Source organism: Oncorhynchus gorbuscha, linkage group LG09 (assembly GCF_021184085.1).
Source record: "Oncorhynchus gorbuscha isolate QuinsamMale2020 ecotype Even-year linkage group LG09, OgorEven_v1.0, whole genome shotgun sequence".
Lineage (NCBI taxonomy): Eukaryota > Metazoa > Chordata > Actinopteri > Salmoniformes > Salmonidae > Oncorhynchus > Oncorhynchus gorbuscha.
In genome coordinates this window covers 22,329,529-22,350,299 of record NC_060181.1, presented here as the reverse complement: position 1 = coordinate 22,350,299, position 20,771 = coordinate 22,329,529, and the positions used below count along the sequence as shown (strand labels likewise).

Genomic DNA, 20,771 nt, shown 5'->3' with positions numbered 1-20,771 from the left:
TTTCCGCAACAGTGCCATCCTTATGTATGAGGGTGTGTGTGCATGAGAGTGATATAAAATATATGTCATAATTTCCTTTTTCATGATCACAATCTGGTGAAACCCGAACCCTCCAAGATCCCCCCACAGTTCCCCAATAGCTGTCCCTCAACAATTCGCGAACCCTTCCACAGCCCCTCCACCCCGGAATAAAAATAAATAAAAATAAGATTAAATAAATTCCATTCCCCACCCTCAAGAACCCCCCAATGCACCAACAACCAAGAGAATGAACTAAAGAGAAAAAAGGAAAAGACAGAAGCAATCAGCAAACAACAAGGCAAAAAAATAAAACAAAATAATAAATTTAAAACAAAGGACATCAAGGACAACTAAAATCAGAACAGCAATGCCTACTTTATATGTTTGTGTGCATGTCTGGCACTATTACATGTATGTGTGTGTTCTTGTATGTGTTTATTTGAATGAGAGTGTGTGTATATGCATGTGTACAAACACCTGCACGGCATCAGCCTCAGGCAAACCGGCGTTAGTTGTAGAAATGCTGGCACTTAGTGTCATTCAAATGTACTTTTATTATGTTTTATTTAGCCTTTTTTCCCCTTTATCTTTTGACCATCATTCTCTCTCTCACACAGCAACTCCACTCCCACTTGTCTCCAATTCCACATACCAACCCTCAGTCCATCCCATCATTCGCTCTTACACAGCAACTCCACTCCCACTTGTCTCCAATTCCACAGACCAACCCTCAGCTTCCCTCAGTCCATCCCATCATTCTCTCTCTCACAGCAACTCCACTCCCACTTGTCTCCAATTCCACATACCAACCCTCAGCTTCCCTCAGCCCATCCCATCATTCTCTCTCTCACACAGCAACTCCACTCCCACTTGTCTCCAATTCCACATCCCAACCCACAGCTTCCCTCAGCCCATCCCATCTAACTCTGCCGGCAACCCACTGTGTGTTTCTACGCAACACATATCTTTCAACTATGCTATGATGTTTAATGTACAATTTCAATCTATCTAATCAAATAGAATTTACAGATTGCAAAAATCTCTATAACTCTATTGCAGTCCTGTATGGCACAGTTGTCAACATCCTGGTCCTCAAATGAAACTGGTATACTTTCCTATTTATGCTATTTTTATTCCTACCCAGTTTTGATCCTTTATATTGGGCAGACAGACCAGTTCCCTACCTCTTCCCGCTGCCACCTGACTCCTCCATTTTTAGGAAAATGCTGTAAACAATTGGTTGAACTCTTGGATTGAGCAGACCTTCCCGTACAATTCTGATAACTCCATGGAGAACATAACTCTACCATTACAATTTACAATATCATTTAAGAACAAAATACCCTTTTCAAACATCTTTCCCATAAATATAGGTATTTTATCAACCAGTACATTTGAGTTCAGCCATAATATTTGTTCTATCTTTTCAGGGGGATGGAATTGAAATTGTAGCCAGCTCTGCAATGCTTGTTTGAAAAAGACAGATACTTGGAAAAAAGTATCATTTTTAAATAATCGAAAATGAGACATGGCAAAAATGCCATTTTAAACAATGGATGAACTTTTCTTATTAATCTACTTGAGAATTATTTAGGGTTCAAATAAAACTTTTGAATGAGTGAAGCTTTTAGAGAGAGGTTTAGTGCTTTTATATTTAATAATCTCAACCCACCCAATTCATATTCATTATATAGATAAGCTCATTTTTATTTTGTCTGGTTTAGCGTCCGAGATAAAGCTAAATATTTTTTGCTCACATGATTTGAAAAAGGAATCATCAGAAGTAGGCAGCGCCATAAGTATGTGAGTAAACAGATCTGACTGAGGAGTTAATCAGGGAAATTTATACATAAATAGACAGGTATTTACCGCTCCATGGTTGCAGGATCTTGTCTATTTTGACATGTTTTCTATTGAAATTCATTGTGGAGAGCTTATTTATATCTGTTGTGATATGAATACCGAGTATGTCTACTTCACCATCAGCCCATTTTATAGGTAAGCTGCAAGGTAATGTAAAAGTTTTATTTTTTAAGGATCCAATACGTAATATTGTACACTTATCATAATTAGGTTTTAGTCCAGAGAGTACAGAAAAGTTATCTAGATCTTTAATGAGACATTGCAGGGATCTAGCTTGCAGACTTAACATAAAACTTGAGTCATCGGCACACATGGACACCTTTGTTTTTAAGCCTTGGATTTCTAATCCTCTAATGTTGTTATTGGATCTCATTTTAATAGCTAGCATTTCAATGGCCATAACGAATAGATATGGTGACAGCGGACACCCTTGTTTAACTCCTCTTGACAATTCAAAACTCTCTGAGAAGTAGCCGTTATTTACTATTTTACATCTGGGGTTACTATACATTATTTTCACCCATTTTAAGAGAAGAGAATTACCGGAATTGAAAAATTCCAGGCATTTATAAATAAAATCCAGTCTTACTTTATAAATGCCTTTTCAAAATCTGCTATAAATACCATTCCTGGCTTCTTATATGTTTCATGATGTTCTATTATTTCTAGCATTTGTCGTATATTATCTCCAATGTATCGTCCATGTAAAAACACTGTCTGATCAGGATGAATAATACCTGGTAAAACCCTTTTAATTCTGAGTGCTATGCATTTTACTAGTATTTTTGCATTACAACATTGAAGTGTAAGGGGCCTCCAGTTTTTTTAGATAGACCGGGTCTTTATATTTGCTATCTGGGTCTTGCTTTAATAATAGAAAAATCAGACCTTCCTGCTGAGTACGTGACAGACTACCATTTCTATAGGAGTAGTTAAAACAATCTAACAATGGAGCTTTAGATATATCAAAAAATACTTGATATACCTCTACCGGTATGCCATCAAGCCCTGGGGGTTTTCCAGACTGAAAGGATTTAATAGCCTCAAAAGGTTCTTCCTCTGTAATTTGGCCTTCACACTGATCTTTCTGTACATTTGTTAATTTTCCATTTTTTTAAATATTATTTGTAAAGAATTCCTTACCGCAATCTTCATTCAGTGGGAGAGGATGAGACGGAAAAGAGAACATCTGCCTAAAATAATTCGCTTCCTCTTTTAAAATGTAATTCGGAGAATCATAGATGACTCTGTCTTCAGTAACGAGTTTCTGCAAATTCTTATTGTTAGCGTTCCTGTATTGGAGATTCAGGAAGAATTGTGTGCATTTTTCTCCATATGTTCTTAGTTTTTCCTCTAACTTATTTTATATCTCTGTAGTATTTTTATTGCTATCTACCTGTACTATTAGTTCATGGATTTCCCTTGTTAGTCTTGTTTCTTTAGCCAGAAACTGCTTTTAAAAAAGTATTATTATTATTATTGATGAATATTGAATTGAATGACCCCTGAATGTACATTTAAAGGTATCCCAAACAATAAGGGGATTTCCTGAACCAATATTATACTGGAAAAATTCAGTTGTAAATGATTTTGTCTTAGTTAAAAATAAGTTGTCCCCCAGTAAACTTTGATTACATTTCAATATCCCTGTCCACGTGGAAAATCTATAACCTCTATCTAACCTTTGATGCAAGAGAGAAAGATACAAGAAAGTAGTCAAGACGACTAGCTTGATTAAGTCTCCTCCATGTAGATCTCACTAGGTCGGGGTTTGTAGTCTCCAAATATTCACTATTTATAATGTGTCCATAATATTTGTGATTTCCCTAAGGGCACGGTGATGATAGTTTGTAGAGTGATGACCTTTACGGTCCATTGAGGTACTTAACACGGTGTTATAGTCTCCTACCATAATGATTAGATAATTTGTTGCATGTAAGTTCAATAAATTGGTATAAATGTTTTTTCGAAGAAGTGTGGATAATCCTGATTTGGAACATATAGATTTCATGAATTCTCTGATGGCACCCTCTGGATAATTGTATGCGTCCTCAGGAATACCAGAAGAAAATCGATTTTCACGCATGCTACGACTTTGTATGTCTAGTAGCGTCTCCTTCATCACCCTGTTTCCCCGAGTAGAGAATCCATGTTGGAATCGTGTATTTTTACCTTGGCTGTGAGTGTCTTGTTTTCTCTTTGGAGCTTGAGACTTTCACTCTGGCTGAACTCCTAACTTCCCCCTCAGCCCTGCTACCTCCTCACACAACCTTTCCATTGTTGCATGGATTCCAGCCCTGCTACCTCCTCACACAACCTTTCCATTGTTGCATGGATTCCAGCCCTGCTACCTCCTCACACAACCTTTCCATTGTTGCATGGATTCCAGCCCTGCTACCTCCTCACACAACCTTTCCATTGTTGCATGGATTCCAGCCCTGCTACCTCCTCACACAACTGTTCCATTGTTGCATGGATTCCAGCCCTGTTACCTCCTCACACAACTGTTCCATTGTTGCATGGATTCCAGCCCTGCTACCTCCTCACACAACTGTTCCATTGTTGCATGGATTCCAGCCCTGTTACCTCCTCACACAACTGTTCCATTGTTGCATGGATTCCAGCCCTGCTACCTCCTCACACAACTGTTCCATTGTTGCATGGATTCCAGCCCTGCTACCTCCTCACACAACCTTTCCATTGTTGCATGGATTCCAGCCCTGCTACCTCCTCACACAACTGTTCCATTGTTGCATGGATTCCAGCCCTGCTACCTCCTCACACAACCTTTCCATTGTTGCATGGATTCCAGCCCTGCTACCTCCTCACACAACCTTTCCATTGTTGCATGGATTCCAGCACTGCTACCTCCTCACACAACCTTTCCATTGTTGCATGGATTCCAGCCCTGCTACCTCCTCACACAACTTCCATTGTTGCATAGATTCCAGCCCTGCTACCTCCTCACACAACTTTTCCATTGTTGCATGGATTCCAGCCAGAGAACTAGACACTACCTCAATGGTAAGTAAATCGTCCGTGTCTGTAGATTAATCTGTTTTTCTTTATTTTGTCGGGTTAAAGGAGTATGTTGTTCCTCCATAGCGTAAAGCTGTTGGTACTCGTCGATTTCCCCCAGGATCTGCTTGGTATCCAGATTGGCTCTATACTGCAACTAGTTGTTTTACGAAGTTGTTTTACGAAAAGATAACAATGAGTCTTTCTCACGACGACGACAGGTGTCTGTAGTACAGACAGCCAGCAGTCGCGGAATCCACACACAAAAAAAGGAACACAAACTTGCAGTCCCAGCCATAAAGGCTAACCGCATTGTGGAACCCTTAGTAACAAAACTTTAGTTCGGATTAAAATCGATTTAATGAAAAAGTTTGAATGTAAACAACAAACCGAATGTAGACAATACAGTGTCCTGTTGCTCGCTTTGATTTGGCCATCGGGTTCTTCGTCACCTCCCTGACCACGGCCCTTTCTCCCCCGATTGCTCAGTTTGGCCAGGTGGCCAGCTCTGGGAAGAGTCTTGGTTGTTTCAAATTTCTTCCATTTAAGAATGATGAAGCCAACTGTGTTCTTGGGGACATTAAATGCTGCAGACATTTTTTGGTACCCTTCTCCAGATCTATGCCTCGTCACAATCCTGTCTCGGAGCTCTACGGACAATTCCTTCGACCTCATGGCTTGGTTTTTGCTCTGACATGCACTGTCAACTGTGAGACCTTATATAGACAGGTGTGTGCCTTTCCAAATCATGTCCAATCAATTTCATTTACCACAGGTGGACTCCAATCAAGTTGTAGAAACATATCAAGGATGATCAATGGAAAGCAATTTTGAGTCTCATAGCAAAGGGTCTGAATACTTACGTAAATAAGATACTTCTGTTATAAAAAATAAATAAAATTGCTTTGTCATTATGGGGTATTGTGTGTAGAGTGAAGAGTTTTTTATTTATTTAATCCATTTTAGAATAAGGCGTAACAAAATGTAGAAAGGCAAGGGATCTGAAAGCTTTCCGAATGCACTAGCAATGGTCATCACAATTTGTATTTATTATTTTTTAGTGTTATTTTACCCCTTTTCTCCCCAATTGCTAGTTACAGTCTTGTCTCATTGCTGCAACTCCCATACGGACTCAGGAAAGGCAAAGGTCGAGAGTTGTGCATCCTCCGAGACACAACCCAACTAAGCCGCACTGCCCACTTAACCCAGAAGCCAGCCGCAACAATATGTTAGAGGAAACACCGTGCACCTGGCAACCATGTCAGCGTGCACTGCGCCCAGCCCGCCACAGGAGTTACTAGTGTGTGATGGGACAAGGACATCCCTGCCAGCCAAGCACTTCCACAACCCGGAGGACGACACTAGGCCAATTATGCTCCGCCCCATGGGTCTCCCGGTCACAGTCAGCTGTGACAGAGGCTGGACTGGAACCCAGAATCTCTAGTGGCACAGCTAGCACTGTGATGCAGTGCCTTAGACCACTGCGCCACTCAGGAAGCCATCACAATTGTTAAAAGTTTTTTTTAAACTTCTCTGTCTAGGTCTACCTGTACTCACTCTGTCTAGGTCTACCTGTACTCACCTGCTCTGTCTAGGTCTACCTGTACTCACCTTCTCTGTCTAGGTCTACCTGTACTCACCTGCTCTGTCTAGGTCTACCTGTACTCACCTGCTCTGTCTAGGTCTACCTGTACTCACCTGCTCTGTCTGGGTCTACGTGTACTCACCTGCTCTGTCTAGGTCTACCTGTACTCACCTGCTCTGTCTAGGTCTACCTGTACTCACCTGTTCTGTCTAGGTCTACCTGTACTCACCTGCTCTGTCTAGGTCTACCTGTACTCACTCTGTCTAAGTCTATCTGTACACACCTGCTCTGTCTAGGTCTACCTGTACTCACCTGCTCTGTCTAGGTCTACCTGTACTCACCTGCTCTGTGTAGGTCTACCTGTACTCACCTGCTCTGTGTAGGTCTACCTGTACTCATCTGCTCTGTCTAGGTCTATCTGTACACACCTGCTCTGTCTAGGTCTACCTGTACTCACCTGCTCTGTCTAGGTCTACCTGTACTCACCTGCTCTGTGTAGGTCTACCTGTACTCATCTGCGCTGTCTAGACTGCCTCATTAATTCATTACTGTTGTTGTCACGTTCTGTTGTGTCAATAGGATACCCTCAGATTAAAAATCAACAGGCTTGGCTCTAGATTACACCTATCTATACATACTTTACATTGTTTGTGAGATCAGACATAATATCACTATAATCCAAGTGTTCATTTTTGGAAGTTACTTTCATTTTAGTGCATCTAATTTGTAAACATTTCAACTGTATGAAATTATTACTTTTTTCAATTCCACAAAAAATGAATTCCACAATTATTCTCTTTCTTGTGATGTAAGTGTCTAGATGATGCATTAAATCCCATATGGAGTGTTCTTATAGATGCAACAGAGAGACAATGTATTCCATTGAGCCTATTTCAGCCATTAGTGTTTTTGACAAGTCATTTCAAACATTACAAACATTTCTGCGATCATAATGTTAACGGGAAAAACGACAGGCAAAGTATGAAGAGTAAAAGGAAAGCAATCAATCCAGCGAGATGCCCAGTCTTGCAGTCAAATGACCAAATTGCCCTCTAGTGGCCTCATGGAAGGAATGTTATTAATATTTTTCATAATTTAATTAAAATACTTTTCTTATCTTTTTTTCTCTCCAGAAAATCCTACATTTGAGTTTTCTGTGATTTACATAAGTGTAATATTGGGATGCAAACTAAAAGTTGTGTATATTTCAGCTCTATATCTATATATACTTTTTAAGCCTATAACCATGTGTGTGAGGTGTATTCTTTTGTTTCAAAGTAGATTTAAGACTACCAAGAAACACTCTGTGTGACCCTGATTTAGCCCACTGCAGTAAAAGGTTAGTGGATTAGTGCACCCATCAAACACTGGAAATTGATGCCTGAAAAAGACAGATCCTCAGGTGGGCGGGGCATGCACATTGCTATATGCACACATATTCACTTACGTGCATGCACACACACAAAAAGAGCTTACCTGTATGTCTGTCACTTTGTCTGCCTGTACACCAGGGGAATTGAGCAGCAATCTCACCACATTCTCATGGCCAGACTGGGCAGCCAGGTGTAGGGGAGTGTATCCTGACTGGAACACACACACACACACACACACACACACACACACACACACACACACACACACACACACACACACACACACACACACACACACACACACACACACACACACACACACACACACACACACACACACACACACACACACACACATACACACACACACAATGAATGACTTTTTATGAAGGACTCTTTTATTCATGGGGGAGGACTGTTGATTTTCTGGTCATAAGTGAGTTGTGGGGTACTATAATGTTACCTACCTCTGAAGGGGGCTGCTGCACTGGTATTCCCTCCCTACTGTTGCTGTTTGGGATGTCACTGCGCATGGTGGCTGGCACCTTGGTAAGGATCTCTGAGACAAAGTCCACCTGACCAAAACGGGCTGCTACATGCAACGCAGTCAATCCTGTCTGGGATCATAGTTACACATCAAATCAACATACCTAAACAGTAGTTAACTTAAAACTAGTTAACATAGTTAGTTGGTTAACATTTTCTAGTTTTAAGAGTCGGGACAGATACCTTGGAGCTGGTGATCTTAAAGGAGATGCTTCCCTTTAGCACGTCCATGATGTGTGTGTGACCGTTCTTGGCTGCCAAGTGAATGGCTGTCATCCCTTCCTGGGAAGATGAGAAAGTTAATAAGCTTTTGAATGAATCGATCTGAGCTACTTTTGAATGAATCGATCTGAGCTACTTTTGAATGAATTGATCTGAGCTACTTTTGAATGAATCGATCTGAGCTGCTTTTGAATGAATTGATCTGAGCTACTTTTGAATGAATTGATCTGAGCTGCTTTTGAATTAATCGATCTGAGCTGCTTTTGAATTAATCGATCTGAGCTGCTTTTGAATGAATCAATCTCTGTTGAGCTATTCTTTACTGTAGACTGGGTTTTGCATGACATCCTAAAACTGAATTGAATAAATTTAGCTACAGTCAGTAACAGTGCATCATTTCTGGTCAGTCTGCAGTCAGTCTTTGGTCAGTTCCCCCCCAGGTGAGGTTGTGTTCTCTCCATCACTCACTGCGTCCTCTTCAGCTACAGACGCCCCGGCCTCCAGGAGGACCTTCACCACCTCGGTGTGTCCCCCAGCAGACGCCAGGTGCAGAGGACAGGAGCCATTGGTCTGGGGATGAAGGAAAGTGGACAGAAGGGATTTTAAAAAGTCAAGCTGGTGACTAAGCTTATCAATCACCCTTTATCCCTTTGATAATCATATCAAATCAAATTATAATTGTAACATGCAGCGAATACAACAGGTGTAGACTTTAAGGTGAAATTTTTACTTACGAGCCCTTCCCAACATTGCAGAATTTAAAAAATACAAAAATATACATAGTAACACAAGAGGAATAAAATACACAAGAATAGAGCTATAAACAGGGAGTACTAGTACCAGATCAATGTACTGCTATTACAGGGAGTACCAGATCAATGTACTGCTATTACAGGGAGTACCAGATCAATGTGCTGCTATTACAGGGAGTACCAGATCAATGTGCTGCTATTACAGGGAGTACCAGTACCAGATCAATGTGCTGCTATTACAGGGAGTACCAGATCAATGTACTGCTATAAACAGGGAGTACCAGATCAATGTGCTGCTATTACAAGGAGTACCAGATCAATGTACTGCTATTACAGGGAGTACCAGATCAATGTGCTGCTATTACAGGGAGTACCAGATCAATGTGCTGCTATTACAGGGAGTACCAGATCAATGTACTGCTATTACATGGAGTACCAGATCAATGTGCTGCTATTACAGGGAGTACCAGATCAATGTGCTGCTATTACAGGGAGTACCAGATCAATGTGCTGCTATTACAGGGACTACCAGATCAATGTGCTGCTATTACAGGGAGTACCAGATCAATGTGCTGCTATTACAGGGATTACCAGATCAATGTGCTGCTGTTACAGGGAGTACCAGATCAATGTGCTGCTGTTACAGGGAGTACCAGATCAATGTGCTGCTATTACAGGGATTACCAGATCAATGTGCTGCTGTTACAGGGAGTACCAGATCAATGTGCTGCTGTTACAGGGAGTAATAAGGGAAAGAGCATTTAACATCATACAACAGAATCTGTATGATTTAAAGCTGGTTCTAAATTCAGGTAAAACAAAATGCATGATATTTTCAAATGCCAGGCATGTTACTAACCATGCCATTGCTACATTGGCTGGACATACTATAGAGCAAGTTAAAGTGCACAAATATTTGGGTATGTGGGTTAATGATAAGCTGAGCTTCACTGTGCATGTAAAGAACTTTATAAGGAAGCTCAAGCTGAAAATAGGTTTTTAATACCGACATAAGGCTTATTTTTCTTTGAGGCCAGGAAGGTGCTGGTACGATATACATTACTGGCAGTTTTAGATTTTAGAACACTTGATTCAGTGTATCATGCAGCCCTCAGGTTCATTACAAATCAAAAACGTCTAACACATCATTGTGATCTCTACAGCTCTGTTGGCTGGTCGTCATGGACCTTGCGTAGGCTTAAACACGGGTAGACACTGATTTATAAGGCCATATTGGGTAAAATGCCATTTTATCTCTGTTCTTTTTTAGTCAGGTCGGTCAATAAATATCAATTACGGTCCCATTCTCATTTGCTTCTAACAGTACCAAAAATTAGAACAGGTCATGGTAGAAATAGTTTTAGTAACTTAGCTCTGTTGTCCTGGAATTCTCTCCTGAACATTTTAGAATTTGATGATCTAGTTTCGTTGGTGGAGTTTAAATACTTGATCGATGTATATATCATAGAAGAGTGTAATTGTTTTAGGGGGAGCTGTTTTTAGTCAAGACTTTCATGGTTTTTACATAAAATGTTTTTGTTGTACTGTATGTTTATAGTTTTGTTTCATGTTGTGTTAGTGTATGTAGGTTGTTTTGTTTGAAATGTTGTTCCCCCTCTGTCACGCCTTGGTCTTAGTATTTTGTGTTTTCTTTAATTATTTGTTCAGGCCAGGGTGTGACATGGGTTTATTGTATTTTCGTATTGGGGTTTGTAGTATTTGGGATTGCGAATGAGTAGGGGTGTTGTATAGGCTTGGCTGCCTGAGGCGATTCTCAATCAGAGTCAGGTGATTCTCATTGTCTCTGATTGGGAACCGTATTTAGGTAGCTGGGGTTTCACTGTGTATTTCGTGGATGATTGTTCCTGTCTCTGTAGTTTCACCAGAATGGCTGTAATTAGGTTTCACGTTCCGTTTGTTGTTTTTGTATTTATTAGTTATTTCATGTATCATTCCGTTTTTCTTCATTAAAGACTTGAGTAACCACCACGCTGCATTTCGGTCCGACTTTCTTTCGACAAACGAAGAACGCTGTTACAGAATCACCCACCACACACGGACCGAGTGGTGTGGTAACAGGCAGCGACAGCAGGAGCAGCGAAAGGAGGATGAATTATTCGGAGAATGGACATGGGAAGACGTGTTGGATGGCAAAGGTTGTTACACTTGGGAGGAGATACTGGCCGGAAGAGATCGCCTCCCATGGGAACAGGTGGAGGCACTTAGGAGAGCAGGGGCAGCAGGAGATAGGAGCCGACGATACGAGGGTACACGGTTGGCAAGGAAGCCCGAAAAGCAGCCCCAAAAAATTATTGGGGGGAGGCTTAAAGGGAATATGGCTATGCCAGGTAGGAGACCTGCGCAAACTCACTGTGCTTACCGGGGGGCTAGAGAGACCGGGCAGGCACCGTGTTATGCTATGGAGCGCACAGTGTTTCCATTCCGGGTGCATAGCCCGGTGCGGTTCATACCAGCCCTTCGTATTGGCCGGGCTAGAGTGGGCATCGAGCCAGGTAAAGTTGGGCAGGCTCGGTGCTCAAGAGCTCCAGTGCGCCTGCATGGTCCGGTCTATCCAGAGCCAACTCTCCTTGTTTATCGTGAGGAGCCAACGAGGAGACCAGAACCAGAGCCGGTGTTAGAGGTGAGCGAAGCAGAGACTGTGAAGGAGTTAATGGGGAAAGTGGAGGAGAGAGTAATGAGGGAGTTGCTAGTATGGTGCTATAGGTACGATATTCGTCCGACGGAGCGTGTCAGGGATTTAATGGCACCTGGGTCAGCGCTCCATACTCGTCCTGAGGTGCGTGTTAGTCGGCTGGTGAAAAATGTGCCAGCCTCACGCACTAGGCCTCCTGTGTACCTACCTAGCCTTGCACGTCCTGTGCCAGTCCTGCTCTCAGGCTCTCCAGTACACCTTCACGGTCCAGTCCATCTTGTGCCACCTTCACACACCAGTCCTCCGGTAGCAGCTCCCCACACCAGGCTTCCTTCTGCGTGTCCTCGATCCTGTAGCACCAGTTCCAGCACCACGCACCAGGCCTTCAGTGCGCCTCAACTGTTCAGCACAGCCAGAGCCTTTCTTCCCTCCTGCGCTGTCGGAGTTTCCCGTCTGTTCAGCGCTATCAGAGCCTTCCTCCTCTACAGCGCTGCTGGAGTCTCCTGTCTGTTCAGCGCTATCAGAGCCTTTCTCCTCTCCTGCGCTGTCGGAGTCTCCCGCCTGTTCAGCGCTATCAGAGCCTTCCTCCTCTACAGTGTTGCCGGAGCCTCCTGCCTGTTCGGAGCAGCCTGAGCTGTCAGTCTGCATAAAGCAGCCAGAGCTGTCAGTCTGCATAAAGCAGCCAGAGCTGTCAGTCTGCATAAAGCAGCCAGAACTGTCAGTCTGCATAAAGCAGCCAGAGTTGTCAGTCTGTATGAAGCAGTCAGAGCTGTCAGCCTGCATGGAGCAGTCAGAGCTGTCAGTCTGTATGAAGCAGCCAGAGCTGTCAGTCTGCATGAAGCAGCCAGAGATGTCAGTCTGCATGAAGCAGCCAGAGCTGTCAGTCTGCCTGAAGCAGCCAGAGCTGTCAGTCTGCCTGAAGCAGCCAGAGCTGTCAGTCTGCCTGAAGCAGCCAGAGCTGTCAGTCTGCAAAGAGCTGCCAGTCTGCATAGAGCAGCTAGATCCGCCAGTCAGCCATGATCTTCTAGATCTGCCAGTCAACCAGATTCTTCCAGATCTGCTAGTCAACCAGAATCTTCCAGATCTGCTAGTCAACCAGAATCTTCCAGATCCGCCAGCCAGCCAGGATCTACCGGAGCCTACTACCTGCCTGAGCTTCATCTCAGTACTGGGCTTCCTCTCAGTACTGGGCTTTCTCTCAGTACTGGGCTTCCCCTCAGTCCCGGGCTGCCCCTCAGTCCCGAGCTGCCCCTCAGTCCCGAGCTGCCCCTCAGTCCCGAGCTGCCCCTCAGTCCCGAGCTTCCCCTCAGTCCCGAGCTTCCCCTCAGTCCCGAGCTTCCCCTCAGTCCCGAGCTGCCCCTCAGTCCCGAGCTGCCCCTCAGTCCCGAGCTGCCCCTCAGTCCCGAGCTGCCCCTCAGTTCAGTGGGGTTCTGGGTGAGGACTATTAGGCCATGGTCGGCGGTGAGGGTGGATTATCCCAGGACGCGAAGGGGAGGAACTATGACATTAATGGAGTGGGGTATTTCGTGGGTGATTGTTCCTGTCTCTGTGTAGTTTCACCAGAATGGCTGTAATTAGGTTTCACATCATTAAAGACATGAGTAACCACCACGCTGCATTTCGGTCCGACTTTCTTTCGACAAACGAAGAACGCCGTTACACCCTCCTACTATTGGACCAGGTCTCTCTTGGAAAAGAGATGTTATCTCAATGAGAAAAAGGAGAAAAACCTGTATAAATAAAGGTAAAATTCGAAATAAATTCAAACAGAGCAGCACTACTAGCAAAACCCTCCTGCCCTCTGACATTGTTGTGGAATTATTGTGTTATTCTATAACATTGTAATTCTCTATTGTTCTGTTTCCCTGATACATTTTCAGCCAAGCACAGAGAAACACTACTTCCTGACTCCTTGTGACTCCTAAACCCTGACCTCTGACCTTGTTACTCAGCGTGGTCACTCCCCCCTGTTTGAACTTGAGCAGCTCCCTGATGACGGCCAGGCTGCCCTTGGCCGCAGCGATATGGGTGCAGGTGGCCCCCTCCACGTTGGCCAGGGTAGCCAGCTCTGGACGGTGCTTCAGGAACAGCTTGACCACCTCAGAATGGTCGTTCTCTGCAGCCAGGTGGAGGGGCGTCTGGCCGTGCTGGGGACAAGAGAGACATAAATGAATGGAAGGATGGACGGATGACTAACTGAATTAACCAATGAATGGGTGTTTTGGATGGGGGGATAGGCGGCCGGTAGCCTAGTGGTTAAGCGTGTTGGGCCAATAACTGAAAAGTTGCTGGTTCAAATCCCAGAGCTGACTATGTGGCAAATCTGTCGATGTGCCCTTGAGTAAGGCACCCAAATTGCTCTGGATAGGTGCGTCTGTTAGGATAGATGAATGAATGATAGTTAAATGCAACCAGGGGGGAATCTGGCCATGCTGATAGATAGGAAAGGCACAGGTAAAATAACAAAGAAATTAGACCAGGACTTTTGTAAAATTAGATTGTCGAAGTTACGACTACAGAGAAATTTCCTTCAGGCAATATTTACATTTTAATTTGTCTATTTAGCGCAGACAAGATTTAAATAGACACAGACAGCCACACACAGACAAAGGCAGTGTCAGACAGAGAAACAGACTCACTATGTCTGTGGCAGTGATGTCTGCTCTGAGATGCAGCAGGCTGCTGCACACATCCAGCTGTCCACTGATGGCAGCGAGGTGGAGAGGAGTCTGCTTCGTCTGGGGGTCAAACATACACAGAGGTTCAGAACACCTTATTTCTCTTTATGGGTCAGGAGTGGACAAATAAAAGTGTTCCTTAAGAAAGAGAAAGATATGGCAAGAGACTTTGCTAGGTGTTCGATAATAACTTTACTTCCCCTGAGCACACAGATTAGCCTTGTGAAACTCGACTGACCACAACGCTCGTTATGTTTCACTTCAATATAATAGAACAGAATGTGAGCTTGTGAGATCAGGTTAAACAAGGTTACACACAGATGCCTACGAGAATATATATGACATCTGCCCCAATAATAACCAAATGTACTCTTTTATTTCCTATGACTAGGGACATGTTCTCAAGACCTCCATAGTTGAGGGGTCATTGCTCAGCTCACTGACCAGGGAGAGAGCGTCGATGCTGGCCAGGTGTGTCTCCACCAGTTGTCTGACCAGGCTGGCAGAGCCGTTCTGGGCCCCCAGGTGTAGTGGAGTGAGGCCCAGCTTGGTCTTGGCGTTCACAAAGGCTTTATGGGACAGCAGAATGTCAGAAATGTCCTCGTGGCCCCGCTCTGCTGCCAAGTGGAGAGCTGCCTTGCCGTCCTGTAGGATACATCAGAGTTGTGTTCATTAGGCTCCAAACGGAAGAAACCGAAACAGGGAGGGACTATGTAAACGTGTCCCATAACAAACGCTAGTTTTGGTTTTGTAAGTGGAGATTTGGGTCGGCGTCCTGTAGGATACATCAGGGTTTTGTTCATTAGGGCACGCAGCACAGCCATGACGATGTCATATCTTCTTTGGCTTTTATCCTGCTTGAGTCATGATGACCACATTGCAGTGACTCAGCAAAATGAATGTTTTACAGCTCAGCAGGCCGTGGCAGAGTTTAAGAGACAGAGTTACGTTGTGGTACAGTATACTGAATTAGCCAATGGAAAAGTCTGAAACATTCCAGGGCCCTCACCTCATCAAAGACGTCCACCCTGGCGTGGTTCTGAAGCAGGATTCTAACAACCTCTGTGTGACCTCTCTCAGAAGCCAATAACAACGGGGACCAGCCGTTCTGTATGGGCCCACAGAGAGTGCCCTCTCAGTAAACAATAACGCATAACCAAAAGGCAGTTCATGCCACTTCGGAATTATACTCACCCACAAACTACCCATTTAACAGCAGTACCAGTTATTTTACAGCAGTAAACCAATATTTAAATATTATGAGAAACTCTCCAGTAACACCCAAGTAACATTCTATCAGTACCTTGGAGTGCTTGTTGACTGCCATCTGCAGGCGACTGGAGGGAACACTGTTGAGCATCTCCTGGAGAACGTCAGTGTTGCCCACTCTGGCACAGTAGTGAAAGGGAGTCTCACAGGACTACAGGACCAGCCGAGAGCAGGGAGAAACAGAATGAGACACAGATGTACCTGTACACCTCAATAACATAACACCAGAACATCTAACTACTATTCAGCTACCAAACAGAACGTGTTGTACTGTACCCCCCCATCTGCTGTAGTGTACAGCATTGCTTAAAGGAGTCATTCACTCAAAACACATCAACTTCTATACTGAAAGTATAATCTTGAAAACTTGACATTTTTTGGGATTGTATTGTAGCGATCCTCCATAACATGATCCATGTTACAATTCCCACCAAGTTGTTTAACACTATCGGCACAATGCATAGGGTGTTTGTAGACAAATTCATCAAATGCTATAGCTATTGTTGACCCACAAATGCAAAGATACAAATCATGATATCAGACTGTTCCTTGTGCCATACCTCTTTGGTTGCGGCAGTGATGTCTGCGTCATATTCCATCAGAATCTTGATAATGTGTACGTCTTCTCCTTCTCTGTGGACGCTCTCCTTCTGCAGCTCAGCAGCCAAGTGCAACGATGTCTCCCCTTTCTGCAGTCACACAACAATAGAATAATGCTACATCAAAATCAAGAAATAAAGTAACATACAAAGAGGAGTTGGCCAAATTGCATGTGAAATGGAAATGGAAAATGCAAAATGGAAAAACATTTCTATAATAGAACAATGATGACAGTAATATTTCTATAATAGAACCTCTATCCCATCATCTGGTCCTGTGTGGCTCAGTCGGTAGAGCACGGCGCTTTAAAAAAAATCCCACTGGAACCACCCATATGAAAATTTATGCACGCATGACTATAAGTCTCTTGTCTGTGAAATGGCATAAATGTTGATTATTATCATGAGTCTTATTCTCACTCTGTTCCCCTGGCTCACACAGCACTGAGCTTCCTCACGGCTTCTCTCACTGGTCAGATAGGTGAGAATATCCTCCACCACATGGGCGTGACAGTGGCGCACAGCGACATGGAGAGGGTTCTCTCCAGCCTATGAATACAGAAACACACACATATTTCAACACACACACACATGCATGCATGCACATACGGTGCCTTCGGAAAGTATTCAGACCCCTTGACTTTTAACATTTTGTTACGTTACAGCCTTATTCTAAAATGGATTAAATAGTTTTTTCCCCCTCATCCAATCTACATAAAATACTCCATAAAAAAAATTGAAATATCACATTTACATAAGTATTCAGACCCTTTACTCAGTACTTTGTTGAAGCATCTTTGGCAGCAATTACAGCATTGAGTCTTCTTGGGTATGACGCTACAAGCTTGGCACACCTGTATTTGGGGAGTTTCTCCCATTCTTCTCTGTAGATTCTCTCAAGCTCTGTCAGGTTGGATGGGCAGCATTGCTGCACAGCTATTTTCAGGTCTCTCCAGAGATGTTCGATCGGGTTCAAGTCCGGGCTCTGGCTGGGCCACTCAAGGACATTCAGAGACTTGTCCTGAAGCCACTCCTGCGTTGTCTTCCTGTTGGAAGGTGAACCTTCGCCCCAGTCTGAGGTCCTGAGTGCTCTGGAGCAGGTTTTAATCAAGGATCTCTCTGTACTTTGCTCCGTTCATCTTTGCCTCGATCCTGACTAGTCCTTGCCTCTGAAAAACATCCCCACAGTATGATGCTGCCCCCACCATGCTTCACCGTAGGGATGGTGCCAGGTTTCTTCCAGACGTGGTGCTTGGCAAACATGGCCAAAGAGTTCGATCTTGGTTTCATCAGACCAGAGAATCTTGTTTCTCATGGTCTGAGGGTCTTTAGGTGACTTTTGGAAAACTCCAGGTGGGCTGTCATGTGCCTTTTACTGAGAAGTGGCTTCCGTCTGGCCACCCTACCATAAAGGCCTGATTGGTGGAGTGCTGCAGAGATGGTTGTCCTTCTGGAAGTTTCTCCCATCTCCACAGAGGAACTATGGAGCTCTGTCAGAGTGACCATCGGGTTCTTGGTCACCTCTCTGACCAAGGCACTTCTCCCCTGATTGCTCAGTTTGGTGGGGTGGTCAGCTCTAGGAAGAGTCTTGGTGGTTCCACATTTCTTACATTTAAGAAACACAATCCTGTCTCAGAGCTCTACTGACAATTCCTTTGACCTCATGGCTTGGTATTTGCTCTGACATGCACTGTCAACTGTGGGACCTTATATAGACATGTGTGTGCCTTTCCAAATCCTGTCCAATCAATGTAATTTACCACAGGTGGACACCAATCGTTGTGGAAACATCTTAAGGATGATCAATGGAAACAGGATGTACCTGAGCTCAATTTCGAGTCTCATAGCAGGGTCTGTATAATTATGTAAATAAGGTATTTCTGTTTTATATTTGCAAAAAAAAACTGTTTTCTCTTTGTCATTATGGGGTATTGTGTGTAGATTGATGAGGATTTTGGGGGGATTGAATCAATTTAAGAATAAGGCTAAAACATAACAATATGTGGAAAAGGTAAAGGGGTCTGAATACTTTCCGAAGCCACTGCACATACAGTACAACCACATGAAAAAACACATACATGACCACAAAAAGGAAGTGTTTTAGACTACTGAAAGTGGGAAATAGACTCAATGTGCCATTGTTACACTGGTTAGACAGAGAAAAGTGTTTCTACTTGACCTTAGATATCCAGGTGAGGTCTCCTCCCTCCTCTTTCAGGGCTCTCATCATCCGCAGTCCACCGTGGCGAGCAGCAACATGCATTGCCGTCTCCCCATTCTGACAGAGAGAGAGAGAGAGAGAGAGAGAGAGAGAGAGAGAGAGAGAGAGAGAGAGAGAGAGAGAGAGAGAGAGAGAGAGAGAGAGAGAGAGAGAGAGAGAGAGAGAGAGAGAGAGAGAAGCTGGAAGTTTATGTGGAACACAATCGAATAGCCTTGCCTTCAGATTCAGATGAGCCCTCTGATCTGATAAACCCACTCATCTCTGGCCACAGTGAAGGGGGAGCTCTAACCTCCTGCTCTGCGTTGACATCAGCCCCGCTCTTCAGCAGCATCTCAGCCACCTTTTCCCCCTCCTTCACTCTGGCAGCGATGTGCAGCGGGGTCTCCTGGGCCTTCATGCAGGGGCAGAGGGAGGACAAATGGACGGTAGAGGTTAGCAGCACATGCCAACAATAGCAGTTACTATGGTACAAAACCCATATTACTTTCCAGACCATTGTCAAATATATAGCACAAATGAACAAATGTTGAATTGTGTATGTTTCTAGGACATAGGTGTATGTCTCACCTTGCCTCCATTGAGTTGGACCTGAGCCCCAAAGCCCAGTAGCATCTGCACCACGAGGGGCTTGCAGTTCTGTACAGCAATGTGTAGGCCCGTCAAGCCGTCTTTAGTGGTGGTGTCCACGTGTGCCCCCTTCAGGAGAAGAGACTTCACTACAGCCGTGTGACCTTGCTTGGCTGCAGCATGGAGACACATTGCACCTGACTGTGGAGGTGTGATGCCAGAGTATGATACATCAATTATAGGTAGGGTTCATTTGATAGGATACATTAAATAACATAGTAAGAAACGATCATATATACATAATGATGTATTCTAAATATCTGGCTATTCTCATTCAGTATCTGTACAATGCAGTGCATTTGAAGATGTGATATTCAAATACAATTTTAGGCCAGTGATTTATGCTACTTTTAAAAAAGTGCCAATTGGACACCTGGACTTCCTGTACCTTATTGGGCATGTGCAGTGGGACCCCTTTCTTCAGGAAGGTCAGGGCGGTCTCTGGGTGTCCACACTGGGAGGCTACATGCATCAGGGTGCTGCCATCCTAAGAGAAGACACTGTAATTTATATACAGTCTCTGGAAGACTGCACACTGGTTTTAGAAGGTCATACAAAGAGACGGAAGCAAATGTGCTATTTTTATCATTTGAGGATCAACTGGTTGAGATTTCTAACTCTTGACTTTTACATTATTCATGCTAATGACTACTACAGCTTCTATAGCCAGAAACCATCACAGTAACTAGTGACTACTACAGCTTCTATAGCCAGAAACCATCACAGTAACTAGTGACTACTACAGCTTCTATAGCCAGAAACCATCACAGTAACTAGTGACTACTACAGCTTCTATAGCCAGACACCATCACAGTAAGTAATGACTACTACAGCTTCTATAGCCAGAAACCATCACAGTAACTAGTGACTACTACAGCTTCTATAGCCAGACACCATCACAGTAAGTAATGACTACTACAGCTTCTATAGCCAGAAACCATCACAGTAACTAGTGACTACTACAGCTTCTATAGCCAGAAACCATCACAGTAACTAGTGACTACTACAGCTTCTATAGCCAGAAACCATCACAGTAACTAGTGACTACTACAGCTTCTATAGCCAGACACCATCACAGTAACTAGTGACTACTACAGCTTCTATAGCCAGACACCATCACAGTAACTAGTGACTACTACAGCTTCTATAGCCAGACACCATCACAGTAACTAGTGACTACTACAGCTTCTATAGCCAGACACCATCACAGTAACTAATGACTACTACAGCTTCTATAGCCAGACACCATCACAGTAACTAATGACTACTACAGCTTCTATAGCCAGACACCATCACAGTAACTAATGACTACTACAGCTTCTATAGCCAGACACCATCACAGTA

General features: G+C 43.7%; 1 protein-coding gene across 1 annotated transcript in view; it reads right to left on the bottom strand.

Moving 5' to 3' along the window:
* Positions 1 to 20,771, bottom strand: part of trpn1 (transient receptor potential cation channel, subfamily N, member 1) — a 54,696-nt gene that overhangs the window by 21,718 nt on the left and 12,207 nt on the right. Inside the window, exons 9-23 of the mRNA XM_046360834.1 lie at positions 19,816 to 19,914; positions 19,368 to 19,568; positions 19,090 to 19,191; positions 18,759 to 18,857; positions 17,000 to 17,128; positions 16,541 to 16,669; positions 16,015 to 16,131; positions 15,721 to 15,819; positions 15,156 to 15,356; positions 14,673 to 14,771; positions 13,974 to 14,180; positions 9,097 to 9,198; positions 8,590 to 8,688; positions 8,328 to 8,477; positions 7,964 to 8,071 (exon numbers count right to left, since the gene is read on the bottom strand). Of these exons, the coding sequence (XP_046216790.1) occupies positions 7,964 to 8,071; positions 8,328 to 8,477; positions 8,590 to 8,688; positions 9,097 to 9,198; positions 13,974 to 14,180; positions 14,673 to 14,771; positions 15,156 to 15,356; positions 15,721 to 15,819; positions 16,015 to 16,131; positions 16,541 to 16,669; positions 17,000 to 17,128; positions 18,759 to 18,857; positions 19,090 to 19,191; positions 19,368 to 19,568; positions 19,816 to 19,914 (1,941 nt within the window). The remainder of the gene's footprint in view (positions 1 to 7,963; positions 8,072 to 8,327; positions 8,478 to 8,589; positions 8,689 to 9,096; positions 9,199 to 13,973; positions 14,181 to 14,672; positions 14,772 to 15,155; positions 15,357 to 15,720; positions 15,820 to 16,014; positions 16,132 to 16,540; positions 16,670 to 16,999; positions 17,129 to 18,758; positions 18,858 to 19,089; positions 19,192 to 19,367; positions 19,569 to 19,815; positions 19,915 to 20,771) is intronic.